At 45.7% G+C, this 24,772-nt stretch overlaps 1 protein-coding gene across 2 annotated transcripts in view; it reads left to right on the plus strand.

Annotated features, from left to right (window-relative positions):
- Nucleotides 1–24,772, plus strand: part of runx3 (RUNX family transcription factor 3) — a 47,300-nt gene that overhangs the window by 12,579 nt on the left and 9,949 nt on the right. Inside the window, exons 3-6 of one of the 2 annotated variants that reach the window (XM_044038149.1) lie at nucleotides 6,969–7,210; nucleotides 7,862–8,018; nucleotides 9,490–9,594; nucleotides 21,333–21,476. In XM_044038149.1, the coding sequence (XP_043894084.1) occupies nucleotides 6,969–7,210; nucleotides 7,862–8,018; nucleotides 9,490–9,594; nucleotides 21,333–21,476 (648 nt within the window). The remainder of the gene's footprint in view (nucleotides 1–6,968; nucleotides 7,211–7,861; nucleotides 8,019–9,489; nucleotides 9,595–21,332; nucleotides 21,477–24,772) is intronic. The other variant, XM_044038150.1, reaches the window with a different exon arrangement.

The following is a 24,772-nucleotide window of genomic DNA, read 5'->3' on the forward strand; positions in this document are numbered from 1 at the left end:
AAAAAACATGTTTTTTTTCTTCTCTGTGAAATGAAGAAAAAGTCGAGCAGGCTACATTTTGTCCATCACCGTCAATATTATGAAAAACAGACACATTTTGGGCTTTTTACGCTGCGTATGCTCCAGGTTACAAATCACCCTGAATATCAAACAGCTTCCTTCAGGTCACACTAAACAATGTCGACCCAGAGTGGTGATCCGCAGCAAGGCAGGGCCCTATTTACAATCCCACCAGATCAAAACTCAACCCAAAGTGCTCCTATAATAGCACTGGGGCCTTCTGGTGAGCTTACCATCCAATGCTACTTTTAGTGGGTTTCCAAAGAATAAACAGGCCTGTGAACCACATCACAGGCTGCTGACTGTCATCGTTGGGTGAGTGTACCCGATGGATGATGTGAGGGCGGAGTGAGCGTGACAGTGGGGTTTATGTCGAGTCCCCGCCCTCGATCTGCCCCCGGGTGTGCGGGGTGTGGTGTTTACCATTGAACTGCCACTGAAAGGAAGGGGAGGGGGGAAGGGAGAGGGGGGCGATTCTGACCACAATCAACCCCCAGTCACAGAGGACTCATGAGTGGGTCTCACCGTGCTTTCTATTGACTCCTGGGGTTAACTAGACAGAAATGAGTGGACTTTTTCTACATTTATTGTATTAAACATTGAGCGATGATGGTGTTAAGTGTTCCACAATTCAAAAAAATGATCAAATATAAAGTCCTATGCAACCAAGACGAGCCACTGTAGGAATATCACAGGTATAAAGTTAAATTAATAATGGCTGAGTTTATAAACCTGCTCTTTCTGCATAAATGAACCCTGTCACGCAGAGATAAGATCGTCCGTTATTTGTCCCGCAGTGGGGACATTTACATTGTTACAGACAGTAAAGATAAAGATAATGAATAATAAACATGCATTAACAATTTTGTTTTACAATATATAAAGATGTTAACACTAAGACCATAAAAAAGGAGCAAATGTAGAATGTACATTATAGACAGTTTTTGTTTGTCGATCCTGTTCTCACTAACAAACCATCATTTGTGACAACCCCTTTAAATTTGATCATTGAATAAGTACAAGCGACTGCAATGACTGCTGGGAAATCCCCCCCCTACAGAGGCCTCATGCCACTATAGCGTACGAGCAAAAGCTTCATAGTTTCAGAGCGTCGCGATATGAATCATGACGCGCACTCGTGGTTGTAGGTTAGAGAGGAAAAAATGAGATGATTTGGGTGTTTGATTATGAGTTCACATAACGATGATTAAGTCAACACAACTCTCTCTCTCTCTCTGTGTTTTCTCAGTTCTCTCTCTGTTTTTGTCTCGTGTCTGTGGAGACACAGCGTGACGCATTTTACGTCACGACTGACGGAAGCATGAGCGTGAGAGTGAACTTAAGGTTAAGTTAGGTGTTACTTTAGGTTATTCCCAGTTCCCTGAAACATCGGTGAGGTGAAATGAGCGTTGAAAGATAAACTTAGGTTAAGGAAGTGACCCTGGTGCTCTGAAACGTGAGCGAGGTAGTGACCCACAGAGACAAAAAGTCATCCTTTCAGAAAAGTGTTGTATACTGAATCTTTAACGATCCTCTCATAGAGTTATTGTTTGTTTTTATGTCAAATATTCATCGAAAGAAATAACTAGTTGGCGCCAAATCCATTTTCCCCTCCGTACTGCATTTCAGAAGCACTTTTATTGGAAAACGTCGCGTTGCACCACAACCAAACTCCATCCCGTTATGTATGAAGTGAAGTGTCATGTCCTCGTCTTTTTACATTCAGCAGACGGAAATAAAAACAGGGTTGGCCTCGTCCCCCCCCGTCCCCCAGCAGGAGCTTGATTCCGAGGGCTTTAATAAGCCGTTGGCTCCACGCTGCACCTTTTATAAAACGTAGACAGTGTCGTATTAAAGATGCATGAAATGAATGTGCTAGTCGTCTTCTCTAGTGACGGCTGCATCTCGGCTCATCGTGCTTGCATGGTAATTAGCTGCTGCTGCTGCTGCTGCTGCTGCTGCTGCTGATGCTGCGTGGGGTTTTGGAAACGTCACCGTGCTCTTCATCACTTTTAGGATAGTGTGTACTCTGAATGCCTTCAAGGATCGGACACTGGCATGAGTGATATATATGTATATGTAGAAGAGTGAAACCACAGAGACTAAAATAAATGTAAAAGTACTAAAGAAAAAGAACTCAAAAATGAATTTTATGTCATCACAGACAATTTATGCGATCAAAATTGTTCAACGTGTTTCCGATTTTCTTGTCTGAACATCAAAATGGACAGAAATGACCACCGATTGCAATGTGCTGACACGTTATGTAATCAAAATTTGCGAGCGAATCAGCCATCAGAGCAGCGAGAGCCCGAAACCCAAACAGTGTGTGCCCCCTCACTGTTGTTTCAAACGTCTCTCCGTACACTCGTGTATATAAACACTCCCGACGCTGAGAATATGATGATTTTTCCCTTTGAGGGGACGCGCACACAAGTGGCTTTGGTGACTTACATCATGCTTGGAGGTTCTAATCACAGACACTCTTGTCATATCAAGCAGGAAAAAAAAAAAAGTCCACTTCATAGTGAGCTGTGCTAGGGAGGGAACAGTAAACAAGCCTGGCGTTCCACAGCCACCACAGAATTCATCATTCATACAAAAAAATACCCCAAGCCCCAAAGTAGAGCTAATTTAATCCAAGAGGAATAAAAACTCCATTTCATAGAAGTCGTCCATTCAGAACACTCATATTTCCACTGCGCTGAAACCCCCGGCTGAAACTCGAGCAGACACTTTTGGGAAGGAATGCATTCGGTGGATGGAGGGCCCGAGCTCGCCCTGTAATTTGGTGAATGTACAGAAATGTGCGATGGCCACAGCTCCTCTAAAGATAGAAATCTTTGTCTTATGTCATCGCTGAACCTAAAACTATTTCTAATTGCCCCCACAGTACCCCCTTGTTTTTTTCTTCTCTAAATGAATAGCTACTCATGTGTACACGTCTGGAAATAGCCCGGGAGTTTACATAGGCTAATAGATCAGATTCAGTGAAAAGAGGAAAAAAAAAAGTTTAAAGAGGTGTCCATGTATCAGAGACCGGTCTTCAAAGTGACTTTAAAGTGGCACTGGAAGCAGAGTGGGTGGCACTTTAGATCCAGGTGTACGTTTACAGAGCCCAAAGGCTTGCACTGGTTAATGGGGATCAAACTGCGTCTTCACAGCACGACTCGTTATGACATTTTGTACACTTAAGTCACCTCAACGACTGTCTCCACCCTTTTCTAACCCTCGAGATTCACGTCAGGTTGTTTTCACAGAGAGCACAACAATGTGATTCCCTGATTTATATCCGGCGGATCCGCTTTCATTTCATTCTTTAAAACAGTGAGCGTCCAGAGTGCGGAGGCCTGTTTGAGGTGGGTCCACGGTTTCACGTGTCCTGCAGGAGTTGGGTCTTGATTTCAGGCTCAGCCCAACCCCGGATCATTAAAAATCGTTCAGGGGCACGGCGGCGGGCGGCGGGCTCCCTCCTCGACGGCCGTGCGGCTGAAACTGTAGAAAGTGCATGTTGAAATGTGGAGGTCTAAATGTGACAGGCGCCCGGAGCGCACATTACAGCTGAGCGGGGGCTAAAGCTGCAGCATGTGGTCACTCGTATTAATAATGAACCACGCAGGCCAGGAGGACGACTAAAATATCACTGGCATTGTCATTGTCCCAGTCCAGCTTTACTCAAAATAGAGGATGCATGATAGGTGATCTGATCACAGATGATTTTTTTTTTTTGTATAGCTGCTGCTGCTGCTGCTGCTGCTGCTGCTGCTGCTGCTGCTGCTGCTGCTGCTGCTGCTGCTCTGTGCACTGACTGTGAAATAAGCTTCTGTGATTTAAAAAAAAAAAAAAAAACACTAAAAAATGAGGTAAGGTTAGGAATTTGGTTTTTCACCAGATGATGTCATGACTCAATTAAAATAATTCCTACTGTGGAAGGAATTAAATAAGCCTAAAATATATATAGAGAGAGAGATGATACAAATTTTGAAAATGATTAATATAGAATTAATTAGTTAATTAATAGCACATGATGTTAAGTGCTGTAATGAAAAGGCTTGGTGCTTGCTGCTGATAATGTGATTTCTGTGGCCTGGTTTTATCCCACATGGATGGGGATTATTATGATTAAAAAAAAAAGAATCTAATTGTGGTTATCTTATAATTATCATGGTAAAATGTCAGATTGAGTTAGAGGTTTGACTTTGTGATCTTATTTTTTAAGTTAAAAACTGAAACGTTTCACAAATCTGAGGGAAAACATAACATACTGAAATATTTGGTTTATTGATAATGAAGGAAATTTTATCAGGACATTGTAATTAAATTTTAATCCACTATTTAAGCTCCTGTTAAATAAAACCTCTATGATTCTTAATTTTTTGAGGGAAACATTTGCACATTAAAATGACATCATTTTAACTTTCTTTCTTTCTCCTCATCATTCCCTGCGTTATTGGGGAAGGAGGGAGGGAGGGAGGGAGGGAGGAGGGGGTTCAGGGGAAAACCTGAATCCACTCGGATGAAATCCGTGGCTCCACTTAACTGCACTTGATTTATTCTCGAGCAAGTAAACAACTTAAAAACCGCCGCACACTCGCGCGAAAATAAAACGCTTTATCCTGTTATTAAGATGAAAGGTCGATTGATTGGCTGCATCTTCACCGCGCGCTGCAACGAAAATTCCACACGACTTTGTTCAATATTCCTTTCATTGTCCATTTCCTGTTTACATACGTGGACCGTGAGGCAGTAATAACTCCTGCCTCCTGTTTTACTCCTTTATGCATTTGATGGTTTTAATTTTTAATTCAAATACAATGATGGAACTTTGAACTCAATTAAATTAAATAAACCTGGTAAATCGGTGCTTCAATTAATAAAATGGCAGAGCTTAAAAAAATATGTTTACGCATGAAAAGTTAAAAAAAATGTAAGAAAATTGTGAATTTTTTTTTTTTAAAGTAGATGTAAACTCACGTGCGTCACGCGGCTCCAGTGAGCGATTATTCAACGATTAACTGCATCACCCGCGTTTATTATTATGATATTTCTCAGGTTGATAATCATTTTTATTTGAAATCACAATCAAAAAGAGAGAGAGAAAAAATGTCTCTGCTGTTTGGTCTGCGCCTCCTCTCTGAAGACTTTAGACAAAGTGGAAACAGATTCACAGCTCGAGCTGCGGATGAAAGTTTCCTGCTCAGTGAGGAGGTGAAGCGCGTGTCTGCTGCCGCCTCTCAACTGCCGCAGCTGACAGCGATTGAAAAGGCAAATGCGCCAACTAGTGTCAGAAAGGCGCACGGCGGAGGCTTTTTTGGAACAGGGCGTGCCGTCGTCATTTGACGAATCCATGGCTCCTTGTGGATTCTGCCTCTGGCACACGCGCGTATTATTAATCAGTTGTGTCGTTTGATGTGCACTTTAATTCCCCTATCCAACCAATTTTAGCCAATTAAATTGATAGTCATCTGTTTTATAAAGTTATAATTTCCCCCTTTATGAAAAAGAAAAAATAATACAATAATTTACCTACTGAGAAAGGTGTGAAGGCGCCAGATGAAATAACTTGTAATTAATGAGAGTGAAACCACAGGCCTGTGCAACTATAATCTGCTGAAATTAAAACAGATTATAGATTACTGAGACAAAGCACAGGTGCATGATTTAACATCACAATTATAATCTAGATAATATAGAATATCCATAAGATGCTGAATTTGTTTTTTGAATTTTAAAACTCAATTACAAAAGTTCAAATCTTAATCCACCACATGATTATTGGCAATAATGTAACATCAATTCATGTACACATGATATTATTGGTGCTGTTTTATGAAACTCCTGCAAAAAACTCTTTATCGTGTAAGGTTTCTTATATTAAAACACGAGCGCGAGCACAGAGAGACACAGATATGCATCAATAATTCAGCTTGTGTGTGTGTGTGGGGGGGGAGAGAGAGAGAGAGAGAGAGAGAGAGAGAGAGAGATGATTGGTTCTCTCAAAGCCCAGCCCTGCGCACTCATTGGTTGAAATCACCTCCACACTCCCAACCACTAAACACTAAAATGACTGGGGTAAAATAATACTGCCGCACTCTGCTCTGCGTTCAGCCTCGCGGTTCCTTCTTGCGCCACATATTCCTGCGACAAAAAGGATAACTTTTTTTTAAAGAAAAGGGGAAAATCCAGCAGGAAAAGAACGGGACTCTTCTCATTTCTATCCCACAATAACTCTGCTTTTGTGATTGTTTTTTGGGGGAAAATCCACCGAGGATAAAGTTACAACAACGTCTTTAACAAAAAGGACACATATGCTGAACTTCAACTCCACTTAGATATTTCTCAGGTCTTTTTATATGTTATAGTGAAGTTTGGTGAGATCTCAAGGAGAGTTTGGCAAAGCTTCTGTAGTTGCGTTCACCTTTTTACGCACAAAAAGTTTAGTAGTCAGTTTGCGCATCACGTCTGGATTATCTGACCAGTGTTTGTGAGATTTGGTGACTAATTCCATAGATTGAACAGTGAGAGCTTGTGCTGTTGATGTGTTTAGCCACGCGGCTGGTTAAGTGTACAGCAGGGGAAGATAGAAGGCGGCGAGAGACTTTGTTTTAGTTGGTGTGTTTGTGCTCAGTCAGATCCTGATGTTCCTCAGCCTGACGCATCCTGAGCTTTAGCGCACAGGGAGACGCTTTTCTCCACCTTGTCTCGGTGCGTTCTCGCCTCCATCCTCTGCGCTCACACGCTGGACTCCTGAGACCATCCGCGTCCGGAGGAGGAGGAGGAGGAGGAGGAGGAGGAGAAGAGAAAGAAAAACAAAACACTATTTTCCTCCCAGAGTGTCCTCCTGCTCTCATCATACAACCCCAGTCAGGTGGCACTGACCCAAGCTGTTGTGATGCATATTCCCGTAGAGCCGCCCACCACCAGACGGTTCACGCCGCCCTCCACGTCCTTCCCCTGCAGTAAACTCGGAGACGGCAACGGGGCCATGGCCACCCCGGGGCCCCTCAGGACGAGACCGGACACCAGGAACGTGGTGGACGTCCTGGCGGACCACGCCGGCGAGCTGGTCCGCACCGACAGCCCGAACTTCCTGTGCTCCGTCCTGCCGTCGCACTGGAGGTGCAACAAGACGCTGCCCGTGGCTTTCAAGGCAAGACACAAGGCTTCTAATTATCACTCATTATATTTTCATTTTAATGACGCACACTGTGGTTTGGTTTGTCTTTTTTCTAACTACAGGAAATGCACGAGAAATGACTTTTAGAGGCAGATTGAAAACCAACTTCCTTGCTTTTATTTATAAACAAAAGGGAAGGATCTATAAATGATTTGTGCTTTTGCTTTCTGCACATTACAGGCAGTGACATTATTAAAAGTTGGTTATGTTTTGCTTTTATTGAATAAGAAAACAACTTTAGACGTGGCCTCGTATCGCAGGAAAAAAAACGAGTTATGATTTATTTTATTATTTTTGCGGAGCTGAATTTGTAGATGGTTTTTTTTCTTTTTTTAAAAAAATAATTTATGGTTCAATATTTGTGTCATTGTTTGGCTTTAAAGTTTGTTTGAGAGCCGATGCGAACGCAAACTAAAGGAAATGAATGTGCGACACAGAAGTTTATTAAAAAAGTAAATCCACCAACATCACAGTTCACCTCACTGTTGACATTGCGGTGGAAATTTGACTATTAGTGTTTAATGTTAAAGGAGCCGGATGCGGTTTTTACGCGCGCTTGTTGTGTACATTTGGTTTGGTGACCCGGGGCGACCTCGCCGCCGCCTCTCTGCCTTGCGCATGCAGGTCGTGGCTCTCGGTGACGTTCCCGACGGGACTCTGGTGACGGTGATGGCCGGCAACGACGAGAACTACTCGGCCGAGCTGAGGAACGCCTCGGCCGTGATGAAGAACCAGGTGGCCCGATTCAACGACCTGCGCTTCGTGGGCAGGAGCGGCCGAGGTGAGCTCCGCACACACACACACACACACACACACGCAGGCACGATAGTGGCACGCGCGCACACACGCAGGCACAAAATATGACAAAGACAAGGTGTCTGCAATTTGCAGCAACATTTGGAGACGCGCCTATAATAATCATAATCATAATAATAGATCCTATTTCCGGGTCTAGGGCTGACAGTGTGTTATTATCGTAATGACTGTCAATGTTTTAATTAAAGTTAAAGCATGTCAAACACGGCTCTGTGGAGCGTGGACACCGCGCTGTCAGCGACGCACAGTGAAGAAGACGCAGCTTTGAAGTGCATGTGTGTCAGTGATGGCCTCCTCCTCCTCCTCCTCCTCCTCTCTGCTCTGCATTACTAAGATAAAAACCGCAAACGTGGTATGATTTAGGCGTGGGTACGGCGGGTGCCCACGCGCTGCCAACTGACGTCCACGGGTGTCATCCGAAACATCTGGCCTGCGTCACGGCGCGCAGAGGCGACGTGATAATGTGACCACGACAGGTTCTTCCAATAATCCAGGGGATTATAAAATAATTATAGAGGGCGGTGTAAATCAATATGTGTTTGGAAAACTCACTCTAGTAGCTCGTAAGTGTTGTGTTTAATTTCTGAGAGCAAAAACAACACGTGATATTGTAATAAATGGATGCTAATGGCGCGTGTGTGCAGGTGAGCGCGCGGCCTGCTGCAGAGGAGACAGCAGCTTTTATTTATGCATTTATTTTTTCAAACAGATAACAAAATAAATTGGAATTGTGAAAGAACAGCAGCATCTGGAGGAGGCATTTCTGTCATTCCCCTCAGAGGCTTTTCAGGCCTTTTATATTTCCTTTTAATGCGAACATGTCTGTGATTTGGTGAATGGGAAAAAAGGGTTTTGTCTGCGAATTAAAAAAGAAAAAAGAAAAGAAAAGAAGAGCCAATACCTTTTATTTCTGTAGTCAATTATCCCACCCTAGGATTCTTCTTCAGCTTTTTTCCCTTTTCTTCCCACGCAGTCTCTTTTTAACAAGAGATGCCTTTCTCAGAGCTGGGGACGCGCATCGGAGCCGCAGCACGATGCAAAAACCCCTCCTCACCCTCCTCCTCCTCCTCCTCACCTCCCCCCTGCACGGACTTTGATGCAGATGGGAGCAAGATCTTGTCTTGTTGAACAATAAACTATGGCTGTAAGGCCTTTTTCGAGCAATCTGGAAAACATTCGCTCAATAATCTAAATCATATCCGCAGTCAGGCCATCAAAGGAGGTGGTCCCCAGCTCCCTTTACCAAAAAGAAAGAAAGTAATAATAAAATATTCAAAGGCTGGAGCGGGACATAAAGCCGGTGATGATTTGAGGTTGAACAAGCGAGGTATTGTTACAAACAAGAGGAAACGCCGGCTTGTTGTTTTTTAAACGGATCATTCTAAAAAGACAAAGTCATGAAGTGAAAATGTCGTGGATGTGTCTCTGTGCTGCAGGGAAGAGCTTCACTCTGACCATCACTGTCTTCACTGGACCACCGCAAGTGGCCACTTACCACAGAGCCATCAAAGTCACCGTGGACGGACCCCGGGAACCACGCAGTGAGTGACCACACACGCGCACGCGCACACACACACACACACACACTTGCTCCTGTTGTTGCTAAAATGCACTGTGACAAACACAAAGCACTTTTTCCTGGATCCTGAACAACAAAAGACCTGCATGAGTCACAAGTCTCAGAAGAATCCTGAAGCTGCTCTGCTGTTGCTTCTTTACTCTCATGATAAATGACTTTAAACTCTTTATCTGCGGTGTGCATGAGTCACATTGACATGTTATATTCATATGTACTATACCTAACATATAATAGAACATGTGATAGAATTGTTGATGTGGAAAAATGCAGTGTGTGAGTGATATGTATTCATAAATATGTGTGTGTGTGTGTGCTGGGTAACACAGATTTATTTTGAGGTTGAGTCTTGGTTTTGGGGTTAAGATTAGAATTAAGACTAGGTAAAGGCTTGGGGTAATGGTTATGGTAAACCAGATTGAATGTAGCACAGTATTGTGCTTAAGATTAGCAGTGCAGTGTGTGTGTGTGTGTGTGTGTGTGTGTGTGTGTGTGCGTGCAGCATGGCCACAGGGACGGGGTCTATTCAGAGGAAACTGTAAAAGCATATTCAGGCAAAACCCAAGACCACTAAGAGGAGCTGGGTGAGACTCCAAGCCGCAGGTGGCTCAGCTCTGAGAAAGCCCCCTCCCTCCTCTCCCCCTCATCACTCTCTCCCACTCCTCACCCCTGCCTTCCCCCGGTGCAGCATGGTCAGAGGGGTCGTACCTGCCTGACCACATAAGTGGCCCCGTTGATTTAACACAGGGCAGAGTCTGGCCACCACTGGCCCTGGCAGGGAGGCCCACAGCTAATGCTGTTAGCGCCACAGCTACGTCCTCATGTGGTTTAAATGCTGCTGCTGCTGCTGCTGCTGCTGTGGGGAGCAGTGTCGTTTTACTCAGACGCTGAAGGGCGAGGTTATTTTTCTTTATAAATTCATCACATATTGAGGGAGGGTGTTCATCATGGGTTTCTCGCAGGACTGTGGGGCCTGCAGGCCAACGTTGCCCCCACCAAATTGTCCCTTATTCTGTTATTTGAATTTTTTTTTATACACAAAAAAAATCTAATAAAAAATTGTTTATGCTGCTCTCTTTAAAAAACAAAAATATCCTTAAATGTATTATTTATTACAAATAAATTAGATTTTCTAAAATCAAGTGCAGCCTCACACTGGCAGACGTCTGAAAATCAAAATCCTGCTCTGTGCTTCTCGCTATTAGTCACTGATATTGCAACTGGTCATTTAGACAATGGAGGAAATAAGCAGTGAATTCCTTTAGATGAGCTTTAGATTCAGATTGTTTGAATTATTGCACGTAAAGAAGCAAAAACCCTTACAAAAATACATTTGTGTGACAGGAATATTATTGTTATTTCACTTGTGTAATATTTTCTGATCCCAGTGCTTGCCTGCATCTTGATATGATATAAAAAAGGTTAAGTTATGGTCTGTGGCACAAGTTCAAGGCACCCCCAGTGTAGACACTGCAGGAGTGTATGTAGGAGTTATTAGGAACCAGGAGGATTTAGTCTCGTCAAAACAGACGACAGCAGGGAAAGACAGAGCGAGTGGAGGGATGGAGACGACAGGCACAAAGAAAGGGACATATATAATCACCCAAGAATTTGCAGTTATAAAAGACAACAGAAGGGAGGGACGAGATAATAATAAACACCATTTGATTGTGTGTGTGTGTGTGTGTGTGTGTGTGTGTGGATGGCTTCAATTTGAGTGTTGCATCTTAAAATAATAATAATAATAAAAAAGAAGTTCATGTGCTTGTGCATAAAAAGCACACACACAGGCTCGTGTTCGACGCGAGCGTCTCGGCTTGAAATAACTGTGTACATTAAGATTGTCTCCCGTCAGTCTGTCAACACGTTACAGCTTCAGCGGCGGCGTCAGAGTGGCCGTGCTACTTTTACACCGGCACTGCTGGGTGCTATAAAGTGACACTGTTTAATATAGGGCAGGAAGAATTTAGGGCTCCATTAAAGTCTATTACACAGCGCCGGAGAGGGAATTCACAGAATGGCTGAGAGTGAAATTGTGCAAAGGCTGATTTTTAAAAGAATTTTGACTGAATATAATCCAAACCAGAACTGAGTCAAAGCTTGTCTGAAATATGGAGAAAACAGCCACCAGGACACTTTTTATTCTTCATGACGCAACTTTGAAGAGGCTGTCAGACGTGAGTTTTCAGTGCAGTTTAGTTTTAAAAATAGACAAAAAAAAGAAAAATCACTTGTGAGATGAGATAAAGGAGCCCTCACATTTTAACAAGACGCACATTCTGAGAGTATCATATCAGTCATGTCACGGCACCGACGCGGCACAGGAACACACACGGCCATTCAGACGTTATTAGGACCATAAAAATGTTCAGATTCTTCTGCTCACCACACGGCACCACATTACATCCACGTTTAGAGGCAAAGCTGAGCCAGCGCGTAAAAGTTACAGCATTCTTTCATTAGAGAACTCATTCTTGGAGACAGTTATATATTCCAACTCTGCCTGATCCCCCAACTCTCTATTTTCCCCGACGCTGCCCGTACGAGCTTAAGCTTCAGCGTTCTTAGAGTGCAGACAGCCCCAGAGCCGGCTTATACTGTGTTCACCTGTCCACAGGCTGGCAGGGCCTGCACACAGCTTTACAGGCTGTTCGTGCATTTGCATGGCTGCCAGCCGAGGAGCTGGCACCCAGGGGAGGACGAGGAGGAGGAGGACGAGGAGGAGGAGGAGGAGGAGGGGGGGGTGTTATTAATGTTTACTGATCCAGTCAGGAGAACCTGATGGACAGGACTGCAGTGGCAGCCTGCCTTCGGCAATGTAACAAAGAACGCCGTGTTTTTGTGGAAACACCTGAGCCATCAAATAAGACACACAGACGAGTCATATGTGCACAAATGTATGTTTACATGCCCACACACACACACACACACACAGATGGACACATTCTGTTACCAAACAGAAAGTGCGGGCTAAATGTTCAGCCGATTATTTCTGTCTCCCTCGCTGCTGATTTCCTCATCACACATCCGGCATTCGTCACATTAACCCCCTTCTTCTTCTTCTCTTTTTTTTTTACTTCTATATTATCTAACTTCTATCAAGGCCTCACTGGGGGAAAAAACAGCTGTTGCAACTGTTGACCAAAACTCTCGCTGCACTTCTGTGTGAGCAGATGCTTTAAAAAAACAAAACAAGAAAGAGCGTTCTGAGTAAGAAACGTCAGAAGAAAAAAAAGAAAAAGAGAGAGAGAGAGAGCAGATGACTTATGTGTCAGGACCCTCCCTGTTTGTTGCCGTATCAGATGCCTCTGCAACATCTCGCGCACCCTCGCTGCACGCTGCAGGGTTATTCTCAATTAATCCCACGTCTTTATTTATGGTACTCTCACTCTCTCACTCATATATATGTATGACATCACCCACTGCTTATTTACCCACAGGGCGGGGGCTGTTTGTATGTATATATATACATACATATACATATACTCTACATATACATATATATATATATGTATATATATATGCGTATACACACACATATATATATATATATATATATATCACATTTACAAAAATTACAAATTCAATTATTAATGTATTGCACATGCAGTATTGACTGTGTAATAAATATAAAAGTATAATTATTCACTAAAACTTTGCTTGTGGACACAGAAATGTAAAAAAAAAACAAAAAAAAAAACAAGATCATGCAACAAAAAAAAAAGAGTTGTGCAAGTGTGTGTTATCTGTATCTGAAAATCCACGCTCGATAAATCAACATGAGTGTGAGAGACAGTGAAGTTACATTTCCAGGAAGGAAATTATGTCAAACTGTCAACAATTGACTCTTTTTTGGTCTGTTTTTCATTACTCATCGATCTGTGGCGGGGAATTGGAATTGCAGAAGTCTCTTTTACCTCAGTAAGGTTATAGAGTTTATCTGCCTCAGTGTGCATCTGCATACATGCAGATAGAGCTCACACACACACACACACACACACTGACCGACTCATCCACCCAAATCACACAAGTGCTGTCGTGTTTTGTTGCCTGTATTTGCTCGGCTGGGTGTGTTCGCACAGAATGGCAGGCGAGGGTGGGTGGGGTGGCGATGAGTCGCTGCAGTGTTTTGAGCGGGCGGGGGCTGGGGGGGGTGGGGGGCGTGCTTGAAGTTTGGCGGGTTGATTCTATTTGCATTTGGCACACAGACTGTACAAAGTATGCAAACAGGCCAACAATGGCATTTGCTGTGTTATTTTACCTGCGATATTGCAGTCTCTCTCTAGAGTAAACAGAGAAGAGGTATCCTGCGTGTTGTTGTGTGTGCGTATATTTGCGTGCACCTGCCAGGTGCATCCATCTCTTTAAGATGACCCCCCGCGGGCCCCGCCCATGCTCCACAAATCACATGAAAGGCTCGCCCTCGGTGCGAATTGCTCTCTCAAAGGCAACTTTGATGTTTGAAAATGGAGCTGGGTGTCTTTGAAAGAAAGGCCTACAGGTGTATCAGTGCCAGGGGAGGGGAAAAAACTGTGGCATGTCTGACACTGGGTGCTTTCCTCACTGTTAATGGCTCATCCTGGCTCCTAGAAATATAACCTGGAGACATAGTGGCCTAGACGCACAATCACACGCACACACATAAATGGTGGCGAGCCTCAATAATCTAACTCATGACCACTTAATTTACGATTTGGTAGAGAAGATATTTATCCTCATTACCACTCGCAGACAGACGGGAACAGATAAAGGGATTTTTTTATCTTCTTCAGAGAAATGGCTTTTCGGCGTCTGCCGTGACTCGAGGCCTTTGACGGCGGCGCTCCGCGTCACTCCAGACACGTCATACTTGGCTTTGGTGATTCGAAGGAGAGCAAATATTGGCCAACTGATAAATCCACTGGAATGCTGCGGCGCACATTCAATAGAATTGGATTGAACCGAGAATGTGGGGAGGAGGAGGACGTCGTGTCCACTGCTGATTATTCTATAAGTCTTATAGGTCAGATAGGAATGACTGTTGAGTGTTGCCATGATTTGACCACTGTTGCTGTTCTAACCACATGTGGAAGCTTTGAAGCAAACTGTCTTCATGGGCCACACATGCACAAAGACTCCCACACTCGCACACACGCTCTCCTGTGTAAACCACGCTAATGAACGTAAACACCTCGGCCTAATCAGTCCATTACTGGCACTTTTCTTCTTTGCTCCTCCTCTCAAAGCCTCCGCTTCTGAAGCATCGACGCTGTTAAAGTTTCTGCTGCTAAAAAAAGAAGAACATTGTCTAAGATTTTGTGGAACAGTGTGATGTCAACTCCTCAGGCCAGTTAATAACTGCCGGAGACAGATGTACAATAGCTTTGGGGTGAAATGCCCCTTCTTTTCCACAGACACAAAGTGCCCCTGCCTCTAGATTTCCCGACGCCACATAGATCAGCAGTCAGAATCACCAAATGACTTACAAAAGGCCCAAGATAGCACTTTTTATTCCGCGCGCTGATGCAAGAGGAAAACATTTTCACAGTCGAGTCCACCGAGACGATCGGCTAACGTCGCACATTCCCGACGCTCCGCCTCCTCCGCGCACACACTCCCGTCTAAAGTCACCGGCCAAGCGTCTTTCCTGTTTACTTACCTATGAAGGGAAGTAAAATGCCCACTCTGTGTGAGCTCACTCTTCCTTGTTTACACTGACCCATACAGGAGGGAGCCATTACGACCTTTCAGCCATAATTCAATAAAAGTCCTGATCTGCATTTAGAAAAATAAATGGCCCATGAGTGGAGGAATATTTTATCCCCTACTGCATTATGACAATAAACCATTTTCTGTGTCGGGGCAATGGGGACGAGGGTGGGGTGGAGTGAAGCGGGGGCGGTGGGGGGTGCGGTTTGTGGGAAGAAGCAGCACCTGCTGGTTACTGGAAAAGACGCCGTGTACCACCACCACCCTGCGGTCTGGATATTTATTTCTTCAGGACTTAATGGTTAGGAACAGTGAGCAAATAATAGGTGTAGCAAGATCTGTCTTTTGATTTCGGGAGCGGAGAAGGTTGTAATCCTCAGAGTAAACACGCAGGGAAGCCTGGACTCGTCAACACAGACGGAGGAAGAGAAAAAGAAGAAATCTCAGAAAATAAGTCTATAAGGTTTATAACAGTCCACTCACAGCATGACAACACCAGAGAAGACACAGTGGAAAATTCACACATTTCACACATTTCACTGAGACCCACCTGGAATATAAGCAGTCATTCTGTGGAACTGCGTGTGTGTGTAAGGGCAAATGAACGCATGCTGCACATTAATGTGTGTGAGCTCGTGTGCAAAGAGGTGTGAATGCAAAGCCGTTTGACACGTCTGCTGGCGTCGCATTGATGTATGTGACAGCAGCAGCTCGCCTTCCTTTCCCACAGTCTTGTGAGTCCACCCCCCACCACCTTTCACCCAGCATCTCGCTGCTTAGAAACAAACTGACTACCACACACACACACACACACAGGCGCCACAACAACTCCATTCACCGTTAGAGCTAAAATAACACACTCAAAGCAGCTTATTGCTTTAATATGATCGGCCACCGCAGCCAAATAGACCTTCTGTGCTCAACAAGGCCAAAGCAGCAGCAGAAGCAGAAGCAGCAGCAGCAGCAGCAGCATCACCACCAGCAGCAGCAGCAGCAGTGGGAAGTCTGCAGGCAAGCGGCCAAAAAGATCTGAAAACAACCGCACTCATATCACACACACACACACACACACACTCCCAAACATGCCTCAACTCCTGAGTTACACAGTTACACACAAAGTATAGAATGATGGGACAAAAGAGAGATGATTGCTCCCGACGTGCTACGGGCCGCGTCGTATTGTTAAAGTATCCGGGTGCACCGGGCCTCATTCTGGCACCCCGTCACTCTCCGTGCCTGCCTCGACCTGCAGGGCTGTAGTGTGGCACTGCCTGTGCTCCACACAGACACACGCGCACACACACACACACACACACACAGAGCTTTATCCCCTTATCAGTGAAGCAAAGCTGTGCTCTTTGCTCAAACAGCCTCGTGTAGCAACTTCCGCTGTGAGCAGCTTGTTTTCAGGCCTGCGAGAGGGGGATTTTCACACTGTTGATGTCCCCAGAGAGACGCTGATGCATCAGCCTCAGGGACCAGATGATCCCGCAGCTGTTGCCACAGAGGGCGAGCTGCAGATAAAAGTTTAGCCAAAACTTTTACACGAGAAATATTTGCTCAACAACAAATCAATCAGCAAAACCAGTTTCAAACTCCGTCACATCTACTAAAAAACACACCACCCACTCCTCGTCTGTGTGCAAAGAAAGGAAACAATCCCTAATGATGTGGTTATAAAATGTGTTTTTACTGAAAAGTCTTATGTAAATCAGTATTAAGCGGCGCGGCGTCTGTGTGCGTGCGGCTCGCATCCACTCCGCTCGGCCCAGACGAGACAGCCACAATCACCAGCCAAGGGTAAAAGCCACATCCTACAGGGTCAGCCTCAAAACAAGAACTTTGATTTGTGCCGCAGCGAATACCCAACTGTGCGACTGGTGCCACGGCGCCAAAACGCACACTGCTGCAGCGACGCCGTTCCAGCTACGCAACGATGCTACTTATAGAATGAAAGGGGAAGTATAAAGAGCCGGGTGGAGAGAAGAAGGGCGGTAACAAGAGCACGAGGGGGGAGCGGGCGGGGGTGTGGGGTCTGCTCAAGAGGAGGAAGAGGAAGACAGGTGTACAAGATTTTACTGAACAGATGTTGAAACGTCCCCAGTGTCTGTTGAGGGTGAACGGAAGTTTGCTCGCAGGCAACGAGGCCTCGCTGCAACTCCTGTTCAACTGTCGCCCCACATTCAACATTCAACGGTGTTTTCAGCTCCTGACGTTCAGTGCACTTCACCGGTCGGAGAGGAAAAGTGGACGCCGTGTAAAATAAAAAGGAAAAAAGGCAAATGTCCAAATCAACGGCCACTTTTTTAGGCTGCCCAGACATTTTTGTTTTTCTATGTAATCCTATAGCCTACTTACACAGACTTTACAATCCACACATAGTTTTCAATGTCATTCTGCGGGAACGGTGCACTCCAAATCAATTCTGCTGTGTTATCAGGGGCCTATCAAGTCCATTTATACGTCAAATACAAATATTTACACTTCAAATATATTCAGAGCAGACTTGAGCCGCAGCCAAAGCACGTATTGCCCTTTGCCATCCAGATAGAGTTTCACTTTGCCCCTGAAAAAGCACCCAGCCCTTCACTAAAAAGAGCTTGTGTCTAATGTGTCTCCCTTTGGACGGGAACATATGTTTCTTTCTTTCAATAGAGACAGAGATATACTGACAGAGAGGGAGGGAGGGAGGGAGGAGAAGTAGGGGATGAAGGAAGGAAACGGGTCAAATTGGGTGATCGTTCAGCTGTGGCGTCTGTGTTTAAAGCCCAGGCTGTCACCGTGCTGAACAAACACCGTCTCTGTGTGGAGCTGATACGGCCTTTGTGGAGGGAAGGCCTGGGTGAGGCTCGGACAGAGTTTACCGTTCATGTGGTTTTAGGTCTCGGAGCATCGCGCACAATCTCAGGGCGAGAGGAGAGAACTCCACCCCTTTTTAAGTCACTTAAAGTTAAACCTAAATCCATGCAAGTCAAAGCGTGGGGGGTGGCTGGGGAGGGAGGCGTTGGGGAGGAGAACAAAGCAATAACTCTCACGTTATTCTGCAGCAAAGATGTAATACAACCAGGAAACTAAAAAAAAGGCACACACTTACACACTCGCTCACAAAACAAAGCGGGGGCAGAGGGCGCGGCACACCCATTTCTTCAAAACACAGCCGTCGCCTCTCACTACGTCGTTAATACCAGACATTTTATATCAAGCATTTTATTTGTTCTTCGCAGACTTCCATAATGCTTTCAGATGATGCGACCGCTACTCAGAGAGGAGGCTAGTAAATCTGCAACCTTTAGCATCCATTTCTACTCCGGGTGCGTATTGAGCGCTGCTGTTTAGGGCCTCATGTGTGCGCTGGCCCCCATCTCCCAGCTCTATCTTGTGGTTATGATATCATAGAGAGAAAAACAAGGGCATTCTCTCCTAAGTGCACACTGACACATTAAATATTCATCTGACCACAGAAACCCCTCTGAAAAGGGGTCGGTGTGGAGCGCTCGCACCCCTCTGGCCCTTACCCTGTAGAGTAGCTCGAAAGTCAAACGTCGGTCGGAGCAGACGCACTGCGGCTACGCTCGGGGTCAACTGGCCCAGAGAAGACGGCGTATTAACGTCACGTTTAACTGGACGTGGACATGCCGTCGTCCGACTTTAACAAAGTCGATTCAGTAGGATTTTAAAGCCCAGTTGTAGTCAGAATAAAAATACTGATCCATCCAACGATTTCTGTTCGACTTAAACTCAAAGAGCCAAAGTCTACGTGAGAGCAAAAGGAAATTTTATTTTCTCTGAAGGGGGAAAAGAAAAATGATTAAATAGTTCCTCTTTCACTCAGTATTGCCATGACAAGTCTTTTAATTTATCCATCATGGGCTGCACATACAGTAGAGGGAAACTGGAGTTTTGTTCCTATGTGACTCTCAAAAGGAAAAGGTTTAATGAAGAGAGGGGGGAAAAAAAGTGTTCTTTAGTACCTACAGCTAAAAAAATCAAAACATCCCTCCGTCCATTAGCTATACTTCTTATCCTTTGAGGATAAAATCAAAACAGAACGGTTTATTAAGCGTGCAGGAGACGAAGGCAGAGGAGGGGGAAAGAAAGTCCTGCAGCTTCTCAGTTGATTGGTGTTAAACAGCAACTGTGGACCCTGATAATCAGCTCCAGGCTTTGCCCCCCCCTACCCACCCCCAAACATCACCATCTCACTGTAAAGTCCACTAAACCCCCTGCTGGACGCTATGAACAGTGTGTCGCCAAACACGGCGCCTTTGCCAGTTGGATTTGTGCCACGGGATTCACAGCTAGACTCAAGTGTGTGTGTGTGTGTGTGTGTGTGTGTGTTGAATGATCACTTTCATCCGTTCATCCCAGACCAAACTGACCAATTATCATGTATTTTCCCGCTGCGCGTCAGAGAGCGGTGGGATGTGTCGTTTCCCCGACCTCAGCCCTTTGAGGTGGTGTAAATCTCTTAATAACTACACAAGGACAAATATAGGGGCTATATTTGGGAGGGTCACTTCTGGGCCTGCAGACAGACAGACAGACAGACAGACAGTAGCTGCAGTATCTATGATGGAGCCTGGACACAGAGAGTCTTAGAGAGAGACTTCATTCCTTCCACCACAGTTTAGAGAGAAATGAACGTGAGACCGATATTAACAGAGTGTGTGTTCCCAAAACGTGTGGACTCACGTACTGTTCACTCACACCGTCCTTTCTTGTGGAGCTCAGGAAAACAAGCCACTCGAGTCTGAGCCCAGACAGATGAGTCATGAGCGAGTCACACACTCTCTCTCTCTCTCTCACACTTAATGGTTTGATCCGGGGTGCGAATCAAACAGTATGTTTGACGTGATCAGACATCGTGTCTGCGGCTCATCCATGTGCACCTCTGTATGGATGTGTATTGGGGGTGGGGGGTGTCAAAGCTGGATATTTCTATATAGTTAGTAAAGACAGGATGGGGGGGCGGCACAAACAAATGGACAGAGCGGTAAACGAGAGGAAACTTTACCCATGGGTCAGCCTCTGAGGGAAGATATATTGCCCATGGGTCAGTGGAGAGATAGGACGGGCAAAATCCATATTGGTCGGTCTGCCTTGCCCCCTTTATATAGTGATAAAATATTCAAATCCAGCCATTACTTCACATTAGGCCACTCTGTAGAGATGCCAGGGAGAAAACCACAGAATGTATACATGCCGCTTCACACACGCAGTTTTGGTGCATTGATAGTTACATTAAAATCTCTTCCTCCCATTAGAGGCTCATAGAGCCCTCATCCGGACTCGCGTCTTGACATTTAAGATGTGTCCACATGTGAATCATGTGGACACATATGCGTGTTCTGTATGTGTAAGTGCACACGGGATCGTTTCTATAAAAGGCAGGAGCGGGAGCAAGTGTTTCGAGGCTGAACGGGGACATAAAAATGAAAATAAGAGCTCTAAGTTTGTTGGTTTGTTGCAGATATAAGTTAATTATCACCTCTCACACACACACACAGAGCCTCATCTGGGTGTTTCCCTCTGACTCAGTGCCGTGTCTGTCAGACTGAAGATAGCGATCGCTGAACTTCATCAGTTCACAGAACTCGGGCAAACTATTCATAGTTCATCATTATTTCTTTCTCCAGTTCAGAGAAAACAACATTCCTCAAGCAATGATTTTCAGCCACTTACATTATCGTTATCTGGGGGATGACGCAGCAGCAGGTGCAGCTTGGGTAACACTTAGTGTCTAGCCAATGTATTTCAAGGTCTGCAAACAGTCACATAATATTTTTGTATTTGGAAGCTGGAAAACACGGTGACGGCCTCCGTGTGAATGGAGCATGTCCAGCATGTCCTCACAGTGCCAGTCAATATCTGCTTAATTACACTTAAGATGTCCAGCATGTCCTCACTGCCAGTCAGCCAGCTGAGCCGAGGTTTTAGCTTTTCTGGAAACACAATTCTGTGCCTGTGAATGAGCAAGTCCTTGATTTTACCCCGTCTCTCCTCGTGTTGTTTCAGGGCACAGAGTCAAGATAGAAGACCCCGGGAAGATGCAGTTCTCAGACAGGCTGTCAGAGATCGAGCGCTACCAGCGGAGTATGCGTATAGGCCCAGTGAACAACAACCCCCGCCCCATCCAAACACACCTCAGCACCACACAAGGTGAGCGACACTGATCCACACAATCACAAACACTGTGACTGATGGTGATTGCCATGACCCAGACACAAATGCCTCCTTTGATATTTTATTACACATCAACACAGTGCAAACCATTCAACACAGAATCAAACTAAGCCAAGTGCACATCATGTGCGATTCCTCCACGGGGGCTTTTCTTTTTTTCTTCTCCCTTCTGATCTGGGAGTCGTTATATGTGTTGGCCGTCCGCGGGGAAGTGCATGTCAGCTCTGTCCCCGGATGCCCTGCGTTGGTGGGGGTTCGGGCCCCACAGTGCGCAGGGGTGAGTCTGTGGCCAGGTGGCGCGGCGGGCCGCTGCCAGCCCGAGCTTGGCCTGGCTGCTGACGCCGGCCTCCGCACACCGCACACTCCAGCCTCAGGAATGTAACAGCCGCCCGCTACCTTGGCAGTCGCGTCACTCTCAGACCGGGCGAACGTGCGGGGGCATGGAGGAGGAGGAGGAGGAGGAGGAGGAGGAGGAGGTGCGATGGAGGGGAGGGGGGTTGTTTCAAACATATGTGTGTGTGTGTGGACAGCTGCGTGGGTGATGTGTTGGACCGAGGATGAGTGTGTTCACGCTCCATCATATGTCACTGATTCTGCAACAGGATGCCATGTCAGGAAGCGTGCAGACTAAACACACACACACACACACACACACACACACAGAGCTTTAGTCGTCGCCTACTCTCTAGTTCTCATGCAAACTAATGAATCTCATTACCTTTGTATCAGCATGTTGCCGTGTACAGGAGGGCTTGTTTTGGAGCGCTGGCCCGTGTGTGTGGGTGGAACTCTGAGCTCTATCAGTGTGTATCACAGCCACTTACCAGTGTTTGGCCTTGTGCTCAGCTTAGCCAGCACTGAGTCACCCGCACGGCCCCTATCTAGCAGCTGACTGTGGAGAACACGGGGTCTTTTACCCCCGTGCTCCCCCGCGTCCTTACTCTCGCTGTTGCTGTTGATTCCGTTCCCTTCGACCGTTTTAGAGAAACGCCAGCGAGCGAAAAAATAAACAGCGCAGAGACTTCAACACAATGCAGCCACTGTGATGATAATTTTCTGATGATTTAGAGTTTGGCGTGAGCTTTGTGCGCTGTCTGCCAATAAAAAGCCCCCTGCAGCAAGGCATTTACAGGGAGCTTTAGGTTTCTGGGGGAGGAAGCGCTCCAGTCGACGCAGAGAGGTGTACAGACTTGGTCCAGACAGTAGACGGAGAGCGGCTCTTTGCTCTCCTCTTGTCTGCCTCGCACAGGATTAGGGCAGGAATTAGAGCGTCAGAGGCTTGTCAGGCTTCAAAGTGTAGCCATGTTGCAACACACACACACACACACACGTACAGGACATACACCGTGAGCAGACACAACACATTAACATCAGTTTGAACTGTCAAGGACTGTAAAGACCTTGAGCTTCACGTTACAGCTGCCAGTGACTGGAGGCCACCTATAAGACGTGTGTGTGTGTGTGTGTGTGTGTGTGAGACAGAGGGGAAGGGCTGTAAAAACCACACACCTTAATGTGTGGTATTACCATCATGACGGCATACCGCAGGGCAAGAGTGGTAAAATAATTAAATAACAGAGCGGAGGGCCTTTCTCCCTCCCACCTCGACTATCTGCTGGATGCGGCGGCAGCCTGCAACATCACACAGAGAGCTCCTGTATGTAGCAGGACAACAGCGCTACAGTGTTACAATCAAAGCTCAAACAAAAATAGACGCGCAATAAATCCCATTCAGAGACACAGTGGAGTGTTTACATATCAACAGCACACACGTCTGCTGTTGTAGGAAGTCCTGCCAGACACCGTTGTATTCTGCAGATACTCTAAATCCCGGGGCCTGGCTCGAGTTGAAGAATTGCCGGGTGATAGATCGCCCATCAACACGTTATAATTAAATGGATTCCCAGCTCGCAGTTACAAAAGATGTTTTCCATGATCCAGGGGCTGGAACCTTGCATTTTGTCCCCCCCTCCTTGAAGACGACTAAATAAGAAAATACAGTGTCATCGCCGCCTAAAGCCTCCTTGCTACATGTTGTTGTCTGAGCTATGAAATACTGTCTCAGTTTGGTTGTCAACAGACATCTGCTTGATGTTACCCTGGATTCTTAAATCACACACACACACACACGATTGCAACATCAGCACAGTGAAAATACACACACACACGCACACACTGTACACAGTTTCCGTGCTAGTGTTGCAAGTTGTGTGTTAGTGCCCCAGACAGACGGGGTAATTAAGAGCTCATTACAGTGCATGCAGTGACAAGATTCCTGCGCGCTGGCAGACGCTGCATTGGCTGCTTGTTTTTGTTCGTCTTTGGCCACAGGTAAGCCTGCTAGACATGTGGAATGATTCTCCAGGAGGGTGGAGGGAGTGTCTATGTGTGTGTGTGTGTGTGTGTGTGTGTGTGTGTGTGTGGTTGAAAATACGTACTTCAACGAGTGCCGTCAAGCAAATCTGACACTCAAACAATCAAGTAGTAAATTGTTATTCTGGTTTTCCAAACCTCAAGTGAGGTACCTGTGTATACTGTGTGTGTGTGTGTGTGTGTGTGTGTGTCTGTGGGTGGCACTCCTGATACAGAACACGGTCTGTCCTGTAACACGTCTCTGCGGCTGCATTTACGATACATACGCAACGTCTTCAAAAGCAAAAGAGTCGAGATCATGTTTCACACGACAGGTTCTAGTTGTACCTCGCTGTGTTTTACGTCTGGACGACTCTAAAGCTGCTCTTCATGTGTGTCAAGTACAACGACTGCAGCGAGAATTTAATTCTGATTGTTCGACGTCTAACTAACAAAGTAACAATGTTATTTGTTGCTGCACCTGTGAGTTCCTCTCTGAAGACGAGTATCAGACTCGTGTAACGTCAAGTGCTTTGATGATGGCCCAAAAATGTGTGTGACCTGAAATACAGGAATTGTATATTACACTTTCCTTTTTTTTTTTAAATGTACCCAGTCTTTATTTAGAAACCTGTGTTTAAAAAAAGGAGCAAACTTTTTCCAGTAATGACAAATTTTGGTTCCTTCCTGCTGCTCGGCTGGCACACGTGCGCCACAGCTGTGGCCCTTCTTGTTCAGTGTGCTCAGGTTGTGGGATCTGGACTGGACTCCAGAAAAGTCCCATTTGATGCGAGGACCGGGCGCGGTGTGGTGTGGTGCGGCCGGGCCCCCCCCCCCTCCCGCCCGCCTCCTCCACAGTGACCACACTGTTTACTCCACGTAAACAAGCGCCCCCCGGTTCGGGGCGGCACTACTGCTAC

This window comes from Solea senegalensis, linkage group LG11 (genome assembly GCF_019176455.1).
Source record: "Solea senegalensis isolate Sse05_10M linkage group LG11, IFAPA_SoseM_1, whole genome shotgun sequence".
Lineage (NCBI taxonomy): Eukaryota > Metazoa > Chordata > Actinopteri > Pleuronectiformes > Soleidae > Solea > Solea senegalensis.